Here is a 26,115-nt window from a genome sequence, read left to right on the forward strand (position 1 = left end):
ATGGCACTTCTTACGGTTCATCCGAAGGTGGAATAACTTCATCCGTTCAAATATCTGCCCAAGATCTTGGATGTGCTGCTCATCGGATTCGGATAGCACGATGAGATCGTCTAAGTAGGCCAGAAGTGAAACTTCTGGGAGGCCGGCCCTGAACCGGTCGATTAATCGTTGAAACGTGGCCGGGGCGTTGCGTAGCCCAAACGGCATTGTCCTGAACCGGTATAAACCGAACGGGCTTATAAAACAAGTCTTGTCTCGATCTTCGACCCTTACTGGCACTTGCCAGTACCCTGATTGTAAGTCAATTGTGGAGATGAACTTGGGACGCTGCGTGGAGTGTAGGAGGTCATCGATGCGTGGCAGTGGGTACACGTCTGGCGTGGTGATGGCGTTTAGACGACGGTAGTCAACACAGATACGGTATCGTCCATCTGGCTTGGGGACCATGACCACGGGGGCAGCCCAGGCGCTCTCGCATTCTTCGATGACCTGCGCTTCAAGCATAGAGGCGACTTCTTTCTCCAAAGCTTCCTTCTTAGCAGGGGGCAAGCGGTACGGAGGCATGGAGATGGGGGAGTGATCTCCCGTGTCGATCCGGTGTTCGATTTGTGTTGTCGGTGGACCGGCGGGGGCAAATCGATCATCGTGCTTCCGGAGTAATCCCTCGAGTCGTCTACGGGCAGGTTCGGTAAAGTGGGTGGCTTCGTCGGCTCTTAGCACGTTTATTGAAGCGATGTCGACGCGTCTCGGAGATTTATTGAAGAGACAGAGGCTTTCCCAGACGTCAAATTCGCCAAACGCCTGCTGGGCGAGAGCGTCCTCGGCGTCTCGCATCATATACTCGGCTCCCCCTGGAGCTTGGTAGACTTTCCAGTGGCCTCGTTGTATGGGGACCGTCGGAGGCGGTCCATAGGCGATGGGTTCTTCGGGGGTGAGAGCCGGTGCGTGTGCTTCCTCTACTTCCATTGGAGCGTACGAGTCGTCGACAGGTGTTTGCACTCTTGGCGCGTGGACCACCGCATCAAGTGCGGAAGTATGTTCACGTCGTCCTGGGATTTGGGGATGACGAATGTCATGGCGTGACGCCGTTGGAGTGGTGACCCGCGCGCAGTCGGGGCTTCGATGCATGTCCTTTTGAACGAACTGGAAGCTTTCTTCCGGTTTCTCGAAAAAATGCCATTGGCGGGCGGCGAAGTGGATCACCATGGCTGCATCCTCTATAAAATCAATGCCCAGAAGTGTTCGCGCGTCTGGAGCATTAGGCAAACACACGAACTGAGTTGAGACAGTTTTGTTTTGCAGCTCGATGTTTACTTCGGTCGTTAGGACCTCCTGTTGCTGCGGATGACCGTCGGCCAGCACTATGGTTAGCGGAACCTTGGTAAAAGTTGCACCGGAAGCGCGGAGATGATCGCTGAGTCCTGGACTGGCGACGCTGACTCGAGACCCGGAGTCAAGGAATGCTGTTCCCCACATTCCTTTTGCGCAAATGGCCACTGCAGGGCGTGGCCGTGGCGTGGGTGGTTCCACCAGGTTTAAACTGCAGAATCCTACTGGGCGGTCAGCACTGGTACTTGGATTGCAGGTAGGGCAATTTCGTCGCATGAACCCTGGCCTTTGGCAGCCATAGCATCTGAGTGTCGATGAAGTGTTGGCTGCAGGAGTCGTCGTATTGGCAGGCGTAACCTGGGGTGGACAGCTTCTTTTCTTCTTTCGACATTCGGCCATGCTGTGTCCAACGGCACGGCAGAATTCGCAGCGCAATTTCTTTGGTCCATTAGGTGGTGCAGGGGTGGCATGGGTTTTTTCAGCCAGGTCCTCCTCGACCTTGCGGGCACCGATCAAAAGTTCTTCGAACGTAGTGATACTGCTGCGGGAGATTTTCTCACGGATTTCGGCGCGTAGTAGGCCAAACACCATGTCCAACTGTACAGCTTCTTCGAGGGGCTGCTCGATTTGTGAGAGCAGACTCCGTTTCCTAGTGATAAAAAGGTCTGTGGACACATTTGCGACCTGCTTCTCTTCAAAGATCTCCAAGTAGATCTTATAGGCGGCTTTCCGTGGAGCGAAAGCCTCCTGAAGTCGTTTCATGGCTTCATCCCATGATTTAATTTGTAGTTTGACACCTTTCCACCAGGTGTGGGCCGTTCCCGTGAGTAGGAGGGGCAGACCTTCCAAAGCGTCTTCGTTGCTGATCCCCTCTACTGTGCGAAATATGGTGGCTGAGGTGACAAATTCTTCCACTTTGTCCCTGTTGCGACTTCCGTCGTAGCGTGCGGGACACGCGGTGATGCTACGTCGGTGATTTGTTGGTGCTACGTTTAGCACGGGTGCTGCTGCTGTCGGTAATCTGGCCATAAATGCCTCAAATTGTTCTGGTGAGAATTGGACGGCCATGGTGTGTCGAGGACTTCTTCTTAACCCTTTCTTACCTACGTGTGATGATAATGGGCGCATTCGCGGTTACTCGTTAACTGATAAAACACTTCGCGAACGATTCTAATGTGCACAACTTAATTCGAGCCTCACGTTCGGGACGCCACTGTAGCTGGTTCAGTGAGCCGAAACTCTTTTATTGATAACAATATATATATACACAATATCTCAGGGGTTATTAACAAGTTATTGTACACAGAATAATCCGTAAACACAAAAGTCGTTGCACATGAAAATAGTCCTTAAACACAAGAAAAGTCCTTAAACGCGAAAATAGTCCTTGAGCACGAAAACACGAAAGTAGTCTTTGAACACGAAAACACGAAAGTAGTCTTTGAACACAAAAGTCTTTGCACACCGACACTAAACAAACGCGACTCGTCGACCCGGTGGGACCCCTCTGGATGCGCCACTGGATGTTTGACTAACGCGATTCGTAGACCCGGTGGGACCCCTCTGGATGCGCCACTGGATGCTTAACCCGTCCAAGAAGCTGTTCACTCCCGACCACCAAGACCCCTAGGATGCAAGGCGATGCTGAGATGAACAAAATGCTATCGAGCTTTAGAATACTCTAGCATGTACTTCTTGTTGATTTCAGATGATTTCAAGAGCTTCTTTATAGGGTAGACGGGCGGAAGTGGTGCGAGGGTGTTAGCCGATAGCGCTGCCTTGGGGTGAATTCAGGTAGTGCCTGAGGGTAAATGGTACTGCCTGGGGGGATGCCTGATGCGTGGGTGCGCTAGAGGGCGTTATGAGTATTGTTCGTGTCGCCGGGATGAAAACAGGCAACTAGCGGGGTGCGCAATGCAGGGATGCGCGAGAGGGCGCAAGAGTTATCATTCGTGTTGTCGGGTGAAAACAGACAGCTGGCTGGGGTGCCAGATGTGTGGGCGTGCCAAAAGGAGCAGTTGAACCGAACTTTGTTACATTATAAGTTAAATTTGCTGTTTTTTTACTATCCTAATTAAAACGCACGCTTGCTAAAATATTAATTTTTTTCAACATCATTTCAGATGCCACGTTCCAGCTCTCCCACAAAAAATGAACACCTGTCAACTGTAAACAGGAGAGCGTGTTTTAGTAGTAATTAGTACACAGAAGAAAAAAAAAGATTAACTAGAATAACAAGATACATAGACCGAGAACTATTTCAAGGGAATATATACGCAAATGTTATTGTTGACGACATTTTCTGTTACAATTAAAAATACATCATAAAATCTTAATTTTGTTTTGGAGGACAGCGGAAATGCAAAATGATATCTTACTTGAATGAAACAAGACGTTCAGTTGACGTCTAAAAGAAAAGATTGCTTTGCAGCTCGGGATCACAGTTAAAATTTGTGTTATGATATATATTATTAAGTACAGTGGCGGCTTGTGACCTTTTGAAATCGGGGGACACAATTTGATTGATGAGTTAAATATGTAGATATAAAACTGACTGTTATTACCAATTATTAGACGAAATTGTGTGACGGAAATAAATACCAAAATACATTGAATAAAAGTAAAAACGTACTTGTCCACATACCTTTGCTTTTAAATCATTACTGAGGAGACACACAAACAAAACAATTTATTATTTTTTTCACAACCGCACATCCACTAAAATTTACCATACTTGTTACCTCTATTAAGACATCTACTTATGAAAGGATCTCGTTTGGTTATGAACACTTTTTTTTATTAATAAATTGGAGGGTGGCTCTCTCTAAATTTTTCATTAAAATTTTACCGTCGTAAGACAGAGGACGATTTTTTATTAAATATTCAACTGAATTCATTATTTTTATTTAAAATCAAACAATTTCACTCGTGCAAAATGAAAATGAAATCCAGTAATTGAGTTACTACTAGCGGTCACTGTTATAACAGGACCCGATTCCAGGCAAATACAGCGACTAGACGCACGATTTCCATGGCAACGGTATAAACAAAACGTCTAAATGACTCATGATTTGGTATCTGCTTTTATCAGTACTTCACCAGCAACATATCATATATTCAAAACACATCTTCAGACGTAAGTTTTGATATATTTTATACAAATGGAGCGAGATAAAAAAATTAGTTTTGATCATTATGACACAAATTTCCATATTATTTTTTGTAATTTTGGACTCTGATTAAGTAGGTACGCATGTATTTCAAACTTGTAAAGGTATATAACATCTTGCGTTGTTTTTAAACCTTGAGGACTGCTGTTTCCTTGGAACATTCATATTTTCTGAACCCAAGGATTTCCGTACTCATTGTGTTTACTATTAAAGCGACGGTATTCAATATAGTAATTTACGACTTGTAGTTGATTGTGACGTACGTCCTGTCGTTGGGACCAATGATTTAAAATTATTATTACGTAAGATTCAAAGATATTTTCTTATTATAACCATTATAACCGTGAGATTTACTAAACAGCGAATAGCATCCAGCATGACCAGAAATATTTATTACTAATAATATTTTGGTATATGAGTGTTATTCACCTAAAAGGCGATGGTTGACTTTCAAAAAGGCTTGTAGATACAAGTTTAAAAATAGTTCGTAAAATTTAAAGCTTAATCAAAATTTCTTGTATAACTTTAAGGATTTGTTAATTTAAAAGAAAACAGATCGAAGGCCTCTAATCCTGTTTAACGTAGTGGATATTTGTATAATAATGTCGATAAACAGGGTATTTACTAAACATGTGGCAAAAATTCAGAGTTTTATTCCTTGGATTAATTTTTGTTCTACGTATCGTTCAATTATTTTGAAGAAGTAGAATAAATTTTATACCGCACTTTACAATTTTCACAGAGTATTAAATTAGTTGGAATTTATTTGTTCAGTAAATACTAATAGTTTAGTGCTAGCAAACATTTTTTGATTTAGACTTCTCTAACGTAAGCTAAGAAAGTACTGTAGTTAATAGGGACTGCATGGTTACTCTCATATTTTCTCGACGTTTCATGACTCGTAGAGTATAAAAAATAGGTTTCTCGTTTTCATCTGTCTCTCTGCCTATGCTGTCTTTTCTCTATGTAGACTTTTATTTGGCAGATAATCTTCGAAACTAGCGGACTGATTGTTGTTACATATGCTAATCAAAATTTGTCTACTTATCCCGATCCACACTGTAATGACGTGACCTTAGAATTTTGCTTAGAAAACGCCATTTCTATTTTATAAAATAAAATACTTGCACTATAAACATTCCTTGATTCTTATAATTTTTATTGTTAAACCTTCTTTGCCTTTAGTTACATAACACGTAGGTCCGTGGTTCAATCCCCGAGGGCGTTTTCAGTTTTTTACTTCCCGAGTGTAAGCGAAGGAGGTATTGTAATAGGGTTCACCGGGCAACTCTGGCTACGTTCATGTTTTCTCGACGTTTCATGACCCCTATAATATGAAAAAAGTGGTCTCCCCTTGCCGTCCGTTTGTCTGTCGTCTGTGTCAAATTTTACTAGACGGATAATCTCCAATCTCCTTATGTGTATGTTAGGAAAATCCTTACCAAGCTGCAGTATTTTCTCAAAATTATTTCTTATAAAAAACATTTAAGAATATTTGCTTTAACATTTTATTAAAAATCAATAAATAAACTTAAATTCGTATTACGAAAACATTTACTTGCCGCCTAACACAAAAATAAGAGTATTACCTTGTTTCCTAAAATTAATATTAAAAGGAGCTTCGTATGCAAATTCAGCATTTTTGCCATCAACGGCATACTTCATGTTAACATGAAAAGTGGCGGTAGTGCCATCATTAAATATCAAATCCATGGTGAAAGGCGCTCTGGAGGCAAAAGTATTCACCTCTAACTGACGTTCAATAGCACGTTTAGCAGGAATAGAGAGATCTTTAAACTTTTCCTGTGGGCCACTTCCTGATTCGAAATCAAAAGGATCCACATCTCTTACTACGACATAATCAACAGGTGAATGTCTCAGATTCTGAATAATAATGTATGTTGCACTTGTAAGTTTCAGTGAAGTGAAACTCGATATATCCAGGGAGGTAGTTAGGGCGAAGATTGTGGCGGTGAAGACAAGAGTTGATAACGGACAAAGTTTCATCATCTAATAAAAAATAAATAATTAAATAAATTGTGCAATCTTCAATGAAGGACGAAGTATAATAATTATTTGCGGCAAAGTTAACCTTTAGCATCTGAAGTATAATGAAAATACCTATTAAAAAACTTACTGTGTTTGACGGATGGAACAAATACAAACTGGTCGCCGGCTTTTAATAGACTAAAGATTATTGTTACAAAAAAGAGGAAGGATTTTAATGAGTGGGAGACATAACTGGTTGGTGTCGCTTTTATTTGAGTTGAGAGTTTACAGATGTTTTATTTTGTTTTGTGTTTCTAAGTAGCTAACTAACTAGTATTACTTACTTCCTCGAGAGAAAAGTGGGAAAACACACGTCCGTGTTGCGTAGAAACCCATCGAAGGTTCGTGTTTTGCGAATCAAGGAAATTTTTTGTCAAAAATCAATTTCTGTTGTTCCTCCTTGTTAAATTTTCGTCCTAAATTATGACAACTAACATACTAAATACTAAAATAAAATTTGTTTTATGTTAAATACCACCCTACACTATAACACTAAAATAGTTTGCAAAATAAAAACTGGTTTACCGAGATTTATTTTTAGTCTGAGAAATTTCTCAAGGTTTTATTTCATTGTTCACCGTACTAAATTTTGCAAAATACAGCTAACAATTTTAATTTAACATACAAGTCGTCATTTAAAAATGGTAATTTTTTTGAGAACTGCATTTTAAAAATAAAATATATAAAACAAAATTAATATTGATTTGTTAATAAGAATTATGTTTCATGATTTATTATTTGTGTTTCGAATAAACGATTTCCAACAATTTTTGTGGTTGGGGAAAGCTATGTGATGCAAATAGCGACCAAGAGATTAATGGACATCTGAATTCGACAGTTCAAATAGACAAAATAAAAAATTGGTCGAAAGTTGTTTCGATAGGACTTCACTCGCTCCTGCATTTTCTAATGGGCGCACCCTCAGAGGCGTCCGTCAACGTTTCTCTGTCATAGTGAATTTTCTACGTGTGATGGGTACCTATACCTGGTTAGTGCCTAGTAGATTCATTCGCATTCGCGCTAGCGTGTTGAGCAGTTCACTTAAGTTTATGTTTCCGCGTATTATTGTTTGTGATTTAAAAAAATTAATTTAAAAACCACCCCCATCTGAAGTGTGCATGTTAAGCTACTGAGTAACAGTCCGTTGTCAGATTCTGATGACTCACCATGTTGAACTTAAAATAATCCATCTCTAAGAACCCTTGTTCTTTAACACTAGTTGAAATGTCTATTTATGTTTATACATCGAAAGAATGTCACGTAGAAATGAGTCAACCTGTATAAGCAAATCTAAAAAGTATTAATGCAGTGATAAATCACAAGTATTGACTCATCATACTTTGCACATTTAAGATTGGATTTATTCAGCAAAATTTTGAGGTGATTTTTTAGGGGGGATGAGCAAATACATTTTGATAAAAATTTAAAACATCTCCAAGATTTCAAAGCATTTGGTTTTGCAGTTCCTGATTAAATCAATAAAATAAATTTACGCATTCATTATTTTTTTTGAGTCACCCAGCTCCAAAAAAAAAAAAATGAATGGACTGGTAGATTACAAGTACAGACTCATAATATTTTCTACAATTTAGATAAGATTTATATTCCTTATATAAATATAGTATGTGAAACAATCGGTCCATTACTTTCAGAGATTATCTGTCTAATAAAAATTCGGACTGCAGACAGCCGGACAGGCGGAGGGACAGACGGACAAAACAATAGAGAAACAGAACCGGGAGACCTATTTTTTCGTACTCTAGAGGTCATGAAAACTCGAGACAGAGAGTCGCTCGACGGACTCGACTACAGCACTGTATGTTAACAAAATTCCCGATCACGTTAACAATAAATTGTATTAAAATGTGTGAATATTCGTTTAATGTTCCATCAAATAACAGTGTTAATAACAACACTTTAGATAAAATACCTATGTTGATAATACCAAAACTACTATTAACAAAATATTAGTACATGAAGAAAATTACGTATAACAGAGCAATTGATAAATTTAAAGTAATAGTTCTTGTGTGTTCGTAAAATCAGACTACGTAACTTTCGTATATTACCTGTATAGAAAAGTAATAGCACTGACTAGTGTTTTCTAAGTCTCTGTTGCTACAGATAAATAGAGAAGTAAACATAAAAATATGTTTAAGATAATCATTCCCCTTTCTTTATCATAAAACTAATATTGATTATCATATAAACTAGCCTCTAAAATTTTTTCCAACTAGTCAACTAGATTCCTAAGCTGAAATCTCATCCAATTTCTCGCAATGGGTAATCATCATTCAGCACCGCAACATACCTATTCCTACCTACAAATAATCAACAACAGTTTCACTGACGTCACCAAAACTTCCGTGTTCGGTGTGTCTGATTTCCATTGGGCCGGAAATTGCCGCCCTGACCGCACGTTCCAAGACGTCGCGATTCCCGCCAAAACTTCCGCTGAAAGAAGATTCGCACTGAAAAACCAAGCACCTGAGTGCCCATTTACCATGACCTTGACTTTCCGAAACGGAAAAATTGACACTTTCTACATCAACCAAAAGTATACTGTTGGTGGCTGTGCAAATTTTAAGCACTCGACGCAAACGCACGATCTGTTTTATAAGCGTGTTAACTGCAAGCTAGTGATTACGATCGAGAATACCCAGAATCAGATAGTAAATCAAAGAGCAAATGAAAGAAATCAGCAAGGAGAGACTGCTCTGAGGCAAAAGAAGTATGACGAAGCGATACAATTTTTTGATAAAGCCTTAGGACTGGCGAAGGAAGATTCGACAATCAGTGCTGTCAAGAAGAACAAGGGTAATGCTTGCAATCAACTTGGGAAGGAGGTTTTGCAAAATGCGTTTGATTTGGAAAAAGAAGAAAGTGAAGACAAATCAGAAGAGGCTCAAAGTAAATTTAATCAAGCGAAAAGTTTGTTTCAACAAGCAATTACTTTACACAATTCGTCTGATTATCAAACAAATTTGAATGTTGTTAATTTGAAGATTGATGGAAATCGTCTGTTTAATGAAGGAAACCAGATAGATAAGGAAGCATATAAATTATTCGATGAAGATAAGGGTGATAACCGGAGAGCGCAAGACAAATACGAGGAGGCTTTAATTAAGTATGAAGGAGCTATAACGAAGTTTGAAGAGGGGGCGAAAATTGATAGTAGATTCAATGACAGTAAGACAGTTGTTAAAGAGTTGGCTCGAGAAGTGGAAAAAGTGATTGGAAATATAGATCAAGTTGAATTAAATCGCATTATTGGGAAAGTGAATCTTGATGAAGACCGACATACGAAAAATGAACAGGAAGAAGTCCTAACAACAAATTTGCACCAAAATGTTGAAATTGCAACTAATTAACAGTTCAACTTGTTAACAAAACTAGTAAAAATAAAATGTAGTTTAAATCTTATGGTTTTTTAATACAATTATTGTAATGCAACGAAAAAATAAGGAGTATATTGTTAAGAAAAAATCATCGTGCGTAATAGTGGTATCATATACTTAGCAGTACTTAGTTTTTGTGTAAAATATAGTTTTTGACGAAACGGATACGTAAGTAAGAAACTATCGATAGCACTGATAGTAGTAAAAATTAATATAAGTCTGACGTCGGATTAACAAAATATATATAAAAGGCTGATATTAATATTACTAGTAGCAACTATTTAACACTTGATAACGCTTGAAGAGCCTATTTCCTTCAAGTTTCAAATTAATAAGATTCGGATAGTTTTGATATTCAGAAGAATTGTGTGAAGTCCGCGGTTGTTGAAACAAACTTCTACTTTTGTCAAATTTAGTTCGCGCTTCTAGGATTTATCTTGAGTATCGTCGGCTTCTACATCCCACGATTTTTGCAAAGATTTCTGTCCACACTCATTGCAAGCCCTACTTTTATTGTAAAGAATATTAAGCAAGTATTTATGGTTGAATCTTGATTCGTAAGACGTGCAGCTTAGTCAAACTTTTTCATCGCTTCTTCATATCTCTTCTGGTTTATCGCTGTTCTTTTCTATTTCTTTCTTCAGCTGTATCGTTTTATAATTACGTTTGAACTTGTTCGGCGTTGTGAAATTGCACAACGAGAATTTTACCTCTGTCGCGCCACAACCATGTATCTTGTGAAATGTGATATTGAAAGAACAATTACTTGCATAGTAGTTGTCTTCTAGTCTTCTCTTGATCGTTCTTCCGACTGGTGATAGACTTAAATCTTACAGATTATGGCCAGGACGAGAATTTCCGTCCCAGTCGTAATTGGTGGCTCCGTAAACACAAGAATTGACGATTTCTTGACGGGTATTATTGATTGTGCGGATCTGGGTTTCTTATTTTGATATTTTTGTTAAAGACAAGAGTATGAAATATCAAGGAATGTGATTATGATGTGCTTAGTTTACGTCGATAGAATCACACATAGTGGGATGCCACAACCAAACTCGTACTGAGTACGTCGGTTTTTATCAACGTAATGTTTTTTGTGGTTCCATTTACAACACTAGGAAAGAAGTAGTAATTACATACCAAGGAAAAGAAGATACTTTTCTGACCCGAGCTGAATTATTTCCGGAGGTTCGAAGGATGGAAGAAAATTAGAAAGCGAGGGCCCGAAAAGTCTTCTCTTCCGTACTTTAAATATTTAACTTTTTCCCTACTAGCACATTTGTTTAATTCCAACTGCAGAGTTCTACATTGTATGTATAAAAGGTCACAGCTTAAATGTCAAGTTAATACATGAAGTCACTGCGGCAGTGTAGATTAACCATGCCAACATTACCAATTGTTTTCATTATTTTTCTAGTAGGAGAGAAATAGTATGTTATAGGTCGTCATTACCGTGGCGTATAGGGGATGTTTTTTTTAAGCTGAAACTTTTAAACATCCCGAAAAATAAGCATTGTGTGAAAAAATGTCCAGAACCAAACTTTAATCATGCCGTGAGGGAAATATATTAGTGCTAAAATTAGCCCCCCTCCCCCTCTCCTTGTAGGTGGGACAGGGGTTAACTAGGAAACCTTAAATAGGAACTGTTATTTTTTATTGCAGACTCGGAGTCTACGGCTAAAAGTACGTATGATTTGTTTGAAACATTTTTTTCGATTCGTGATAGATGACGCTGAATCGAAGAAATTCAAATTTTTCGATTTCTTCTACTGAGAACCTATTCAATTTGACCATGTATTAGATGCAGTTGCATTGAGCCCCCACCGGAAACACTTTTTGACCTTGGTGTATTTTTTATTCCAAGTTATCATTTGCAAGCTATATTAATAACCTTGTCTCCGACTGCATAAAGACGATGCTGTACAATAAGAAGTGACCGACGTTTCCAAACGCCTCACACTAACATGCGTTTTTATAAATCCTTTGTTGAAAGTAGATTAATTTATTTATACAGGATGAGTTACAAAGCACTCAATATGTCCTTAATTATTATTAAAGATAGAAAAAAAAATCAAGGGCAAAATTGTACGATTACTTGAGTAGAATGCACTAAAAAGGTGTTTTGTTTTTGTGGCATACCACACAAATTAGTTTATTACGTATATATTTTTACATGTTTTTTCTGACATGTGCACACATATACAAAAGAGTTCTATCAGAGCTGTTAAACTAAAAATCGTATGTGAGTGCTAACCTGTCTAGTGGCCTAACAAAAATAGCAGTAGCATAGAGAACTTCATTAGTCTTCCAACAATATTTTCTTTTGTAATATTAAAATGGTGTTGTTTTTATCTCAATTATTATTCAATAAATTGCTCTTCTTTAAATAAAAGAAAAAGTAATTTTTATTTCAAACGTCAAAAATAATGCCAATTCTAAATTAATAATTGAATTCTCTTTTTAACAAACTCACAAAGCCCATAAGCGCTATGTGAAAACGGTGAAAATTGTCTACATTCCTCGACAAATAATACTAGGGCTTTTACTATTCACAAGAAGATCATCTGTTCAAAAATTGTCTCATGTATTCTTTTTGCCATTACTCTAGTCTTTTTTGAAATTTATGTTTGACAATCACATAGTACTCGCATAATTTATCATGTCTTTGCGCTAGAGAAAAATACACAGTCTGAGAGTCTATAAAATGCTTTTTGATAGATGAAATCTGAAGATTTTCAAAGTCACAAGCAGGTTATACCGATTTTGCGTCTTGTGTACAACCTTAAATGCAACAACGTGTTCATTTCTAGTGAGTCTTTCTTTCATTGTGTTAATCTCTTTCTGATTTGTTGATTAGAAAACCACGTCCAATTTTTTCTTCTTGTAAATTCTAGAAAATGCTGCTACGAGATTCTACATCATTAGTGTCAGTTTAGTTATTACCATCTTTAACTTCGCAAAGCAATAACATTCTAGAGGATACAAAGATGAGGTTATGAATATCTTTATCACACTATTTAATCGTAATAATAAGTTCATTAACACTCCTACTAAACGAAAATTTTCTTTTTCCTTCGAAATGCACAAAACCGAGTTCAGCTTGTCCGATAGCATACTTTTGATTAATTCTGATTTTCTCTTTTGTTCCGTCCGAAAATTTCAATAGCATAGAGAACGGGCATTTCGTTGCAAAAACATTCACATCCTCTCTTTGTTGGAAACTTCCACCAGCAGCAATTTTTATATTTTGAAAATTTTTTTTTGGGGTAAATTTAGTAGAACCCCAATCAAACGTATCGACTTCACTAACTTCTGTATTAATAATATCACGATTTGTTAAGTTTTGGATTTTGAGCAATGTCGCACGAGTTGAGGCTTTGTTGGCTATAAGGCCAAGAACGGGGCCAACAATAGCTGGTACAGGAAAGCTTACTGTTAATGAAGCCGCCAACATCAAAGATAAGTAGATGTTTGTGGATATATTCATTTTCGGAAACTTCTGACATTTTAAAATTTACACTAACATGTTGTAAAAAAATTAAATTATGCCTCGTCATGACAGTTCTCACTTGTCATTATTGTCATTTGTAACCCCTTATTATTAGTCATCACATCTGTTGTTCTCATGTTTTTCAAGTGTGAATTACAGCAATTCTCGTTGATCCAAGTTCGGAACAACAAAACAGTCCTTTTCAAAACTCAAGGTGCTTGCGTATGAAATTTTTTTTTATGCTAGAGAGCGAAGACCCTGAAAATGGTTTATTCTGTTGAACAAGACACTTTCATTGTTGTCTTTATTATCGCAATGGGACATTCGTAAGCGGAGAGTGGATGCATTTTGCAATCACTTGTAAGCAAGAATATTTGGTCAGATACCCCGATTTGCAAATTCAAGAAACATCGTTAGAGGCTCACATTAGAGCTGTAATCAACAGATTTGTTCGAACTGGCAGTGCCAACAAAGGGAGATCTCCTGGAAAACCTTCAGTATCTGGAGAAGACTGCTCAAGCATCTTTGACAAGATTGCCTCAGCAGTCAGGAGTTCCTGTTGGAACATCAAATTGAACAATGGGTCCAAGGCATTGACGAAAGAATGTTACAGAACATTTTTGAACATTTTCAACATTTACTGTGATGTTTAACCACAATAAACCAGGTTCTTTTTGTTGTAAGTAATTTTTCGTCTTTCTTACTCAACTTTTCCTTTCCAATGGCCTTTGCTTAGGCGAAATTGCAGTCAGAGTGGTATCTTTTTTAATCCCTTCAGGAGTTGGTTGGTGTCAGGCTAAGGGATGTGTCGTTAACACGTCTGGGTCGAGCCCATGTCCCTTAGGTGTTTGTGTAGGTTATCTGTCAGAGTTAGGTACGGATAGACTTTGGGTAATATTTGGTGTTTCATAATAGGATATTCTAACGATGTAGGAGATTTAGGAGTTGTAGCCAGGCTGGATTGAGGGGGAACTGAAACACGAAGGGCACCGAGAGTGGGCTTTTGCGAAAAGTGGCGCAAAAGTTTGGAGCTCTAACTACTAATGGAGAGTCGAGTATAATGTGGTTTAAGGTACCAATTTTACCACATTCGCATAGTTTCGTTTCTTGAGCTCCAATGCGGTGGAGGAAAACCGAGGAAGAGCAGTGTCCGGTCCTTATTTCAACCAGGAATGTAATGTGCCTTCTTTTGTGCATGGTTCTATTTGAGAAGCAGGGTTTAGTGTAGGGAGCTTATTTTACCAGTTGTGCATAGCTGTGACCCGCCATTTCACTCATTTTATGCCATGTAGATCGCCACTGTGTTTTGAGCTGTCGTATTATTATACAGTTCAAGTCTGCAAAGTGGAATTTGTATTCGGAGTTGATTTCCAATTTGAGGCCCTGTTGTGCGAATTGGTCGGCTTTCTCGTTTCCATCGATTCCAGTGTGACTCGGGACCCACAGGAAGGCTATTTTTTGGTAAGGTTTTCTGTTTTCGATTGAACGCTTAATTGTTAGAGCAACTGGGGAATCATTTGTGTGGTATTCCATCCTGCGTAAGCTTTGTAGTGCTGACTTGGAGTCCGTTACTATTAGGATCTGCTCTTCATTGTTTTCGATAAGTGATGATAGCTAGTAACTCTGCGACACTGCATTACAGATTCGATGTATACCTATCTCGAAACTTTTTCCTTGAAAAGTTAATACCATAGATTCAGTTGGTACGTAGGTGACGGATTCATTGTCATTTGATCTTTTATTAAGTCTTCTGGCGGCTACGACTTTGCAGACAGACTGCATGTGACTAACGACTGTGGAATATATGTTTCATAACCGTGTTCTAGACAGCAATTTTCCGTTTGGAATTTATTGACTAGTTCTACCGTTGCAAACTCAGTTTGTACTTGATTTGGGCCGTTTTGCATGCTTTTTTGACGCCCTCGGTTGCCGATGTTTTGAGTAATTTATCCACAAAAAGGGAGTGGATTTTTTGTTAGGCTCTTGGGTCTGGCCTGGGTTAGGCTGTTTCGGGTGCATGATTACTACATACGGTCCTTGGTCTGTTTTGGCGTAGAATTGTTGTGGCCTGTTTTTGGTACTAACCAGAGTTGTAATGTCCATTAGGGGTGGTCTATCAACTTTCTACTGAGTTTTGTTTTGTTGAAGCTTCGATTTGTACGAGGTTTCGCTAAATCTAATCGTTCTATGTGAGCCTTTTGGTTTGATGCAACGTTGCTCAGCGTCAAAAATTCTTTTTCTCTAACCTAGTTGCTAGTACACCAAGTTGAAGAACGAACTTTAAAATTCGAACCTCTTCGTACCAACGCCAATCTTCGAGTCATTGTAATTAGTTTTATTTTTTAATAAGATATGAAGCAATTAGGCAACCGGTTATACAGACGCGTGTGGTATTGTGAGTCCTTTGGTATTTAGTAAATTTCATCTAAAGTGCTAGGCGGCACGTTTCTATGACCTATTTCGACCCTATATTAATCAACTAGTGCGTGAGGGAGAGAATTTTAAACTTGTTCAAGCACCGGCTATATGTATTTATTTACTTTTTTTTGTTGGCCACGTCAGTTATAAATCGATATGGAAAATGCAATTAGTTTTGTAAACAAAATTGAATACTTCAAAAAATTGTAACGTTTAAAATGCCCGACGCGCAGCTAGGCGGAAGCGACGGCAAGGGGGAGAAAAAAAAAAGCAGAGGTGATAAGTCGGTACGAGAAACGACGCCATTTTGGTGAGGCGAGAGCAAATCGGTGCAGAACGAGGAAAAAAGTGCCTATAAGACCTGGGTGAGTGACGAGAAAAGTGTGACCAAGGATAACGTCCGCTTTCGACGCAGGTTTTTTTGTTTTCCTTCGTCTTCCTTTTTTGTCTCCTTCGAGGTTCTGCGAGACACCCTGGTTGCGCGAGGAGCAAGAGGCTGTGTGAGATCCACCAAGAGTCCATTGGAGAACAGGAACGGGAGAAGCACAGGCTAACCCCCACAGAACCGCGAAGGAACGGGAGTTCCAGAGCCATCACCGCGACAGGGACGCGTAGTTCGATCACACGATATTGGTACAATTCGGTGAGTCGCGAGGGAGTGTACACATACCGTCCGGGAGAGCTCCGGGAGGGTTTTCGCGTGGGCGGGTTTTCGGGCAAACCATCACCCGTCACCAACACCCTAGGGCCGCCGCCTGTTTCCAACAAACCGTTGCTGATGCAATTCAATTATTTTTTTATTTATTTTGTACATACTCCTAGCTCTTATTATACTAATTAAGTCTGCCCGGATGTTAGTTGCTTTTCCATTTTCTTCCCTAATTCCGTCAAATGTATTAAAAAAACCAAAATCGTTACGGGAACAACTGTTACCTGTGAAATCTGAGAACATTTATCTGAAAATGTATTCAAGTTTTTGTCAATAGCGACAGAAGACCAGTTTTTTCCGTCATAGAAGCTGCCCATCTAGGCGAGAAGATGATTTTTCTCTTACATTTCTATATTTATCTAAACTGTGGGATTTTGTGCAGCCGCTAACCTTGTCACCTGCGTCACTGTGACCTCAAATGTCGCTGAGAAGATTGTGTAAAAGGTCACATCAAAATTGCTATAAAGATTTTTGCAGTGGTAGAGATTAACGAATGACACATCGCAAGATTTAACTAGTACAAGTGTCGCACCTAAAAATGTCGGAACAACACAATTAATAAATGTGAATTCCAGTTTCACACAAATGAACAGTTACGTTTCCAGTGTTTCTTACTCACACTAAATTTTATCAGCAGTTGATGGTAGTTTTATTATTTTTTGTACTAATTGGAGTGCATAAACAATACTTGATGTTGTTTTTAGCGTGTTTATGACCGAGTATGAAGTTACAAATAAGGTAGTTTAAGAGGTGGCCAAAAAAAAATAATCATCATTTGAACTCAGTTTTGTTCGACGCACATGACAATGAATTGGCATTTTGCCTAGTGTTTGTAAATTTTTATAGTAATGTTCCGCCATTGCAAAACTATATGTAATCTAGATGTTAAAATAGTGACATAAATACGATGGTTTTCCAAGCAGAGATAAAATAAATACATGTTGGAATTCCGATAGATAAATGTGGTGCGTTAAATTTGCGTATCGTTGTCTAATAATATATAATTGAACCTCTGTGTAAAAATGTTTATTTTGACTTTTGTGTGAAAGTTTATAAGTATATATGCTTTTGATAACGCGTATGTTTCGTTAAGCAAAGATAAACTGTGATTTTTTAGGGACGATTTTTGGTAACAAACAATAATATGTTCTACGCTTTTTTATGAGAAATTGCAATATTAATCTCTTCTTACTTCCCGAGCGTAAGCAAAGGAAGTATTGTAATCGAGTCCGTCGGCCGATTCTCTACTTTTACGTTTTCTCGACCTTTCATGACCCCTACAGTACGAAGAAATAGGTCTCCCGTTTCCGTCTGTCTGTCTGTCTGTCTGCCGTCCCGGATTTTTATTAGACAGATAATCTTCGAAAGAACTTTATTGACTTAATCAACACCGAATGCTTTGGAATCTTGGAAATGTTTTGAAGTTTTGTAAGCATGGTAACTTTTTAATAAAAATGTATCTGTTTATCAACCCCAAAAAATTGATTACGTCATCTCAAAATGTGCAAAATATGATCAAACTATACTGGTAATTTATCATTGCATTCATATTTTTTAGATTTGCTTATACAGGTGACTCAAAAAAATTAATCAGTGAATTTATTTTATTGAATAAATCAAGAATCGCAAAAGTGAATACTTTGAAATCTTGCAGATGTTTTAAAGTTATTGTAAGCATGGTAAATTGTTAATCAAAATAAATCTGTTTATTCCCCCCAAAAAATTGATGACGTTATCTCAAAATTTTGCCGAATAAATTTTACTCAAAATGTGCAAAATATGATGAGTTGTTACTTGTGATTCATCTTTGTATTCATATTTTTCATTGATCAAATTAAGAACGAGTCACACCATTTTCCAAAAAATGTGAAAATACAAAGGTCTTTATTTAATAAGAATTACAATAATGATATTCAGAACATTTTGTCGATTCTAGCTTGCTACTTAATATTTTTGATCCTCTGTTTTGAGGGGACGAACTCAGTGAAATCAAACTAATTTCTACATGACGGTCTCCGATGTATAAACATAAACACTTTCAAGTTGTTTTTCTTATCGAGGATAACCTAAGGACGTACAGTAATATTGTCCATCGGGAAATTCATTAATTATTTTCTCTATGTTTCATAACCCCTAGACAAGGCCGTAGTTAGAGGGAGGCGAGGGGATGCTGAGCCTCCCCTAGATCTAGACAAGTTATAATTAACCAAATATGAATTACTACATCGAAAATCAAAATAAAATGTAGTGTTTTATTCAATAAGTGGACGGCAGAGCAATAAAAATGTCTGGATCGTCAGCATTGTGATCCGGTTATTGCAATTTGTAGAAAATATGTTTTAGTTTAGTTTCTGTTTCTGTCACGTCTGCAGGTTGATAAGTGTTATCGCTATTTGTCTTAAATTACGAGTACCATACTATAAATGATTCTTAGTTCTCTTCAGTCGCACGTCTGTTAGTACATGCGGTAGACGTGATTAAATTGTTTCGTTATATTTTTACTTTTACTCAAACATTAGATACATTTTTTATTTTATTTTTTTATGGTTGCCATAAAAAACAATGAAATTCACAAAATCAAATCTTTTTTTTGACAAGCTGTACTTTATGGACGAGGAAAATTCTGTCTAAGTAATCTTCGACCAATTTTTTTTAACTTTTTGTAATTTCAGTTTTTAATTAAGTTGTAGCTGAGGGTTAGTACGATCTACGTATTATTTAAAGCTCTGACACTGTAAGTTCTCTAAAATTATATGACAGACGCCCTGACAGACTTCTTCTGTTAAATAAGGTTTTTTTCTTTGAACTGGAAAACAGGTTTTATTTCCAGGGCCATATTGTCTCCACACCAGTACTTTAAAGAAAGTCTATTTAAATTCAAAGTTTTTTTTTACATTAAAATCTTGCATTTGATAAATGCGTGCTAAACAAAACCTCGTCATCTTTTAAAATAAAGGTAACATTTAGCAAAATACAGAAATCGGACACTTATTTTGGGAGAGAGGGAGTATGTTTCATTTTAATGAAGAAATGTTTGACGCATTCTGACAAAATTTTGACTTTTAAAATTTTTAATGGACTGAAAATCAAGACAATACATAGTTTGTTATTTTTGTAAATAATCTTAACCACTTGATCAAAATCAATATAGTGTGCCGGTAAAGTCTGAAATAAGTAAGTTGTGAAATAAATTTGGGACAAAAGATTTGGAATGGACTGTTAGATTTAGTTAAAATGTGGTCAGAATTAATGGTAAATGTACAAGTCTCAACAATAAACGTCTAATTTTCAGTTTCTAGAGAAATCTCTAAACAAAGCAAACTAGTGAAACGCATAATTTCTTAACACTGACGTAGTAACACTAGTGTACTTAAAGCTCTTTCATATAAGTTACATAAACGATTTAAAGCGTCAAAGGTCTTGGAGGGAGAATTGTTTAGGTTGGTAAGTGCTTTCTTTTTGTATAGAACCCTATGAGAAATTTTCAAGGTATCTCATTTAGTCTAGCATATTTTTTCGTTGCCATGTCATTAAATTCTGTTATCTCACCGTGTGATGATCTAATCTTATTATCTGAGGGAGATATGTTTGACAATTTAATTACAAAATGTGTGGGGTATTAGTGTCTTTATTAAATAACCATTATTAGAGATAAACTTTTTATTCGTATTCTAAGATAAATTACTCAGATTACTTATAGGTCCCATCATTTAGAATATTCGACATAACTGTTATTTTTTTGCTTATTATTATTATGAGTTGAAATAACTTTGTTTGACATTTCTGAGATGTTTTGTATTTTCTTTTCTACCTTACAAGCGGAAACTAGGAAATATTTTAATAAGATTCATTTGGCGACTGATTAATTTCATATTTTCGTGACGTTTCATATCTCCTAGAACAGGGAAAAGTAGTCATGCCATTTCTGCATGTCTGTCATCTGCCTGTTGTCTCTTGCCGATAATAGTCATTTTCAAAATTACGAAACCATTGTTATGAAATTTTAGATATATTTTACTAACACAATATAAATGATAACATGCTAACGAAAATTTATTTATTAGTCCTTCCCAAAAGTGCTGAGCAAATCCTCTTAAAAATGTGATGTATTAACTTATCACTATTTTGACTCTTAGCGGTGTGGTGTTTTTGTAAAAAAATGACAATTTATCTGAGAAACCATAAAACCGATTGCCTTGAATTTTGTATAAGCATTCTTAAAGTTTGTCACTATTGTTCATCCGCTCTAAAAATTTGATGACGTAATTTAGAAGATGCATAATTTTATATAGATGACTGCCTATATGATAAGTATACAAAATAAGATTTGAACACACTCGTTGTACTTTTGCTACGAAGGATTGCGTATTTTGCTTTAAATTTAATATTTTCAAAGCTTCTCCCAAAATTAAATGCAACAAAATGTTTGAATAAAAAATATATCAACCGGATAAACGAAAAGACTTCTACAAATGGGTTGACACTGGCGATGACCAGTTCATGACTAAGAATTACTGAGAAACGATTTTTATATATAGAAAAAGAAAAAATATATAGCTGATATATAGTTCCTATTTAAATTTGATACAGACTAGAGTATAAATAAACTGCTGAACTAATAGACACTTGCAATGAATCAAAAATAGAATTCTAGCTCCAAAAAACCCGAATTTTGTCTGAATGAAACAAATACTTGCTTCAAGAATCTTACTTCGTATGTCACAGTCAAAATGACCCAAGGCATACATAAAACTACACAACTGCATTTCTCTGTTTTATTGCAGGTGCTATTTCCGATTACTCATTCTCTGCTTTTTTCCGGATAAGAAGAAACTTATTAATCCTGCTAATAGCCGTATAATGCTATCTAATCTTGCAGAACTCATAAAAGTGATAAAATAAATCCTGCAACACTTGTTGCCGTGTAAGTCAGTTTGAGTTTATGTGTTACCCTATTCAAAAGATGGGTCAGTCTAAAAGCAAATCTAAATCTTTTCAGTGGCAGTTCATAAACCAAAGTGACCAGGACATCATTAACAGTAAATGTTACTACGGTACTGTTAAGAACCACACTGCTAGAGTTCCAAACTTGGAAGGTTTGAGAATATCATCAAATGGCACTACAGTTCGTGAAGAAGCCAGTCTCCAGCTTTTCCTGGGTTGTTCATTTTACATGACTCTTTCCTTTTCGAATGGAACTACCGACGAGTTTCGCATAAGTTTGCCTTCTAAAGAAACAGTAGATTTTTCGTACCTGGAAGGATCTCATTGTGTAACTTGCCATCGTTCTAGTACGTCAAAAGTTAGTATCAAAATTGAAAACAATCAAGATGAACAAGATGACGAAAAAGCAAAAGGACTGAATAAAGAAGGTGAAATCGCTATGCAGCAAAAACAATATGAAGCAGCACTGAAGATATTTGAGGAAGCCTTAAATTTAGCAAAGCAAGATTTGACTGTTGACGATATTGAGAAAAATAAAGGCCGCACCTGCAACCAATTTGGCAAAGAGTGTTTAGAAAGAGCTTGGGATTTGGAGCGAGATATCACCGAAGATATGGAAGAACTCGAAGATATGTTCGTTAAAGCGAAATACTTATTTCAAGAGGCTCAAACTCTAGGAGCTTTATCGCATCACCAAGATTTTGAAGTTATTAATTTAAAGATTGCAGGAAATCGACTCTTTAAGGAAGCGAATGAGTTAGAAAAAGTAGCTTCTAGAACGTGTGGTAGTGGAGAAAGTGAGGAGACTGCAGCACTAAATATGTATAAAGAAGCATTAATTAAATATGAAGTAGCTGCAGAGAAGTTTGAGCAAGGAGTAAAAATTGATAGTAAGTTTAACAACAGTTTAAAAATTGCAAACGACCATGTTCAAGATGTGAAAAAAATACTTGAAGATATCAATAAAGTAGAGTCTGGTCAGTGAAGAGATCTGGTCAACAAACCGAAGAAGAGATTAACGTAAATAAAAATGCATGTCACCAAGTGAACGCTTTAAATTCGTGAAACAATGACAGTTGCATAAAAAATCCATCGCTTATCGTTATCAGTATTATTAATAATATAGCTAAAATAAACTAATAAATAAGGTTTTAGTTATGCTTATTTAATGTTGTCGAAAGTTATTCGTAATTGTGATTATCCTCTCGTAAAATTTATAGAAAATTACATTGGCGTTTAATAAAATATAAGATCTTAAGTATAAGTTATTTACATTGTTTAAACATTCCTTTCCAAGTAATATTTTCTTCTATAATAATTAAACTGATAAAAAAATACTTCGGAATGTACACAGTATACTTTTAATATATTTCATACAGTTTAAAAAAAGTAAAACATTATTATCTATTATGTGTAATTACACTGACGTGGTGTCAGATACTGTCATGTTAAAACTAGCATTTAAACACAACTGACGTAGAGCGTATTCAAACGACAAAAAATTTGGAGCTGACATCGTCAATTTTTTGGAGGGGATAAGCAAATATATTTTAATTATTTATTGTCTATTATAACTTTTAACCATCTGCATGATTTCAAAGCATCTGAAGATTCAAAATTAAATTGCAAAATGTTGTTTTATAATTTTAATTTTTTTCCAAAAATCTGAACATTACTTGTAAAAACTCAATACAGAGTTATAAACTACATGTGTAGGACTTTGTTATCATCATATTGTTGGTGGGGATAAGTAGACAAATTTTGATTAGCGTTTTACCATCTACATTCCTAATATAAATACAAAATACCTGCCTAATAAAAAACCGGAACGGTAGACAGACGGACAGACAGGCGGAAACGGAAGACCTATTTTTTTTTAATTTAAAATCACATTCCTAATATCATCTAAGTGTGGGGTGTACATTCAATTAATATGCTGGTAAAGAAACAACATTGTGGTGTCCTAGTTTAAAATAAAATTTCGCGCTGAGAAAAAAAAATGGCGCGAAACCACCGCAATAAATTGAATTTGAAAAATAAATTAAGAATATTGTTAGTAACATAGGCAACCACCTCTAGAGACTTTCAGTTAGAGGTGGTTAGGATTGGATTCTATAGCAGGTAGAAATTTTGGACTCACATCCCTTTTGGATACATTGCATTACTTCTGGTTTAACGTGTTAGTGTAAACACACGGCGAAAATAAGGGTAAGTTAAATTTAGTTTGTAGTTTCATAAAAATAGTAGGTACTCCCCTAATTGTTTAAATGAAAGCTAGTCGTATCAATTGGGCGCCACAGTTTCCCCAACAAGTATAATTAATTATTAATGTTCTAATATGAAATGTAATATTCCGTCGATGTTAATACGTGATGTAAAGTTTTGTTTATATTTCTAACTTCACAGTTCATGTACAGATTTTTAACTGTTCTTTGTTCTAACACAATTTAGCAGTCATGAAATTGTTCAGATCCACCACCTGCTGGAAAGTTACTTAGGTATTTGGGTTTCGTTTTTTGTTTGTCAAGTTATAACCAAACTTGCCGGATGTTTTTACTTAAGTAGTGTTACACTGTAATACACCTCTTAATTTCTTACTTGAGATTGCTAATAGTTCATTTATGGCATTTAGACTGATCTAAATGCTGGTCCATTTTGCGAGAAAGGACCTTGAAACTTGCGGTTAAATTCATACCCTCGTGGACTTGAAAAAAGGGAGGAGTTTAATATTCTCTTACGGGTGTTATAGTTTTCTTCAATTCTAATTATTTTCTTATAAATTTAATATTTTATGGCCCGAATCAAACATTTTCATTCTCAACATTTCCGAGATTAGCTGATTTTGATCTTGATCTCTGTGAAAGCGATTTGATGTAATGAATCACTTGAAACAACACATGATTTAATCTCATGTATTATTTTATTAAAAAAAACGAACAAATGAGTATTCCCATTGATTTTCATTGATCTATGGCAACTTAATTTAGTTATCTTGTCCAGTTTTTTTTTATATAATAATAATTCGCTTTGTTTGAAATTATTGACAAAGTGTGGCCAGAATTTAACTTCACGTAACTTATTTCTGCTTTAAAAAATTTGCGAACTACAATTTGCACAGAAATTTGTTATATTTGCAGTCCACGAATTCATTTAATCATCGTTAGAACTTGGTGAGTACAAATATTGCGATTGATGTTGTCACTGGTAAAAGCGATGCCAACGCGGACAGTTTTCTGAATTATTCTCAACTCAGCACTTTTAATCAAAAATCAACAAAAAAGAGACGAGATGAAGTTCCTCCATCAGTTGTGGCAATGTTAGTAGGGGGGATTTTAGCTCGAGTTTGTCTGGCCTGGGGACAGATTTTTTTTTCTTTTTTTTTTTTAAATTTGTGGCATTCATATATTTGCACTAATTCGAAACGTTTGATTTGGTTTCATTTCGAAAGATAGGCAAGTTTTTTTTGTAGTTGAGAATTAAGAGGTTTTCAACCTGTTCAAAATGCACATAGTTGCAGTTGTTTTTTCTTTTTTTGTCAAGATGGAGGAATAAACGGTTTTTGTGCCCTGCGTATTTAATGTGTTATTTAGGGGCGCTTTTCCAACCTTAGAGTTTACCACCTTGCATTTGAACTCACTCCATCATAAAAAAACACAACATAGGGTCCCGCTTTTGTTGACGGTTACAGTCCAAGGCCAAAATTTGAAATTTTTCGCGGGTGTTAAAATTTCGTTCACATGTCAAATTTAGGCGGGATATTTGGGTTATCAGTATCACGACACCAAAAATAAACTTAATAAAAACGACGAAGCACTGTACTCAGAAAAATATTAGGTGACCCGTAGTTCGTGCCGGTGAGTGTATATAGGGTTGCATGATACTAATTTCTCGGATGACATTTGGATCTTGTTGGCTGGACTCACAATGTTGATTTATACCATCTGAGTTTAAAACGGGTCTGCTAAAAGTATAAGTTCTTGTGGGAATGTTTATCTGCTTCGGTTTTTTTGGATCATCTAATGTACTTACTTGGCTTCGAGTTCGACAGGAAGGGCGAAGAAGGGTTATTCCAATACTTACACGTACTTAGACTGGAGGCAAAGCTGACTGCTTAGGGCAGCCTCAAGTCCCGCTGTGATTCTTGTTACAGCTAATATCCGAAATACGTTATTATGCATAATAACTAGATATTTTAGGAATTATGCGTAATAACTAAACTTGTCAGTTATTATGCATAATAACCGGAAACATTAGGAATTATGCGTAATAACTGAATTTTTCAGTTATTATGCACAATAACGGAAATGTTTAGGTAATATTGATAACAACTAACAGAGGAACAGGAATTATGCATAATACCTGAAACATTAGTCGTCATTAAGCATATTGTCTAATAGGCCAGGGCCGATAATTTTTGACAACAAAAAAATTTAGAACAGGATGATACCCATTGGAAAAGGAAGAAAATATAACAAAAATAAAAGGAAAAATAATTTACGGGCGATCTGAGGTCGGGAAGTCGAAGAGGGTGAGCTTTTAAGGGTAGAAAACGGTTTATCACGATTTCCGGCAAAACTACAAGTCCTATCGAAAAAAGCTAAATGGCAA

At 36.5% G+C, this 26,115-nt stretch overlaps 1 protein-coding gene across 1 annotated transcript; it reads right to left on the minus strand.

The window, feature by feature from the left end:
• Positions 1-3,431: 3,431 nt before the first annotated feature.
• On the minus strand, positions 3,432-6,699 carry LOC135142341 (uncharacterized). The gene is made up of 3 exons (XM_064074029.1): positions 6,637-6,699; positions 6,089-6,509; positions 3,432-3,495 (listed from the first exon to the last, which is right to left on the minus strand). The coding sequence occupies exons 2-3, from the start codon at positions 6,507-6,509 to the stop codon at positions 3,449-3,451; spliced, it is 468 nt and encodes a 155-aa protein (XP_063930099.1). The 5' UTR covers positions 6,637-6,699; the 3' UTR covers positions 3,432-3,448.
• Between the last annotated feature and the right edge of the window lie 19,416 nt (positions 6,700-26,115).

The sequence above is a fragment of the Zophobas morio genome, unplaced genomic scaffold (assembly GCF_036711695.1).
Source record: "Zophobas morio isolate AGI-343-1 ecotype UQ-CSIRO unplaced genomic scaffold, CSIRO_AGI_Zmor_V1 ptg000046l, whole genome shotgun sequence".
Lineage (NCBI taxonomy): Eukaryota > Metazoa > Arthropoda > Insecta > Coleoptera > Tenebrionidae > Zophobas > Zophobas morio.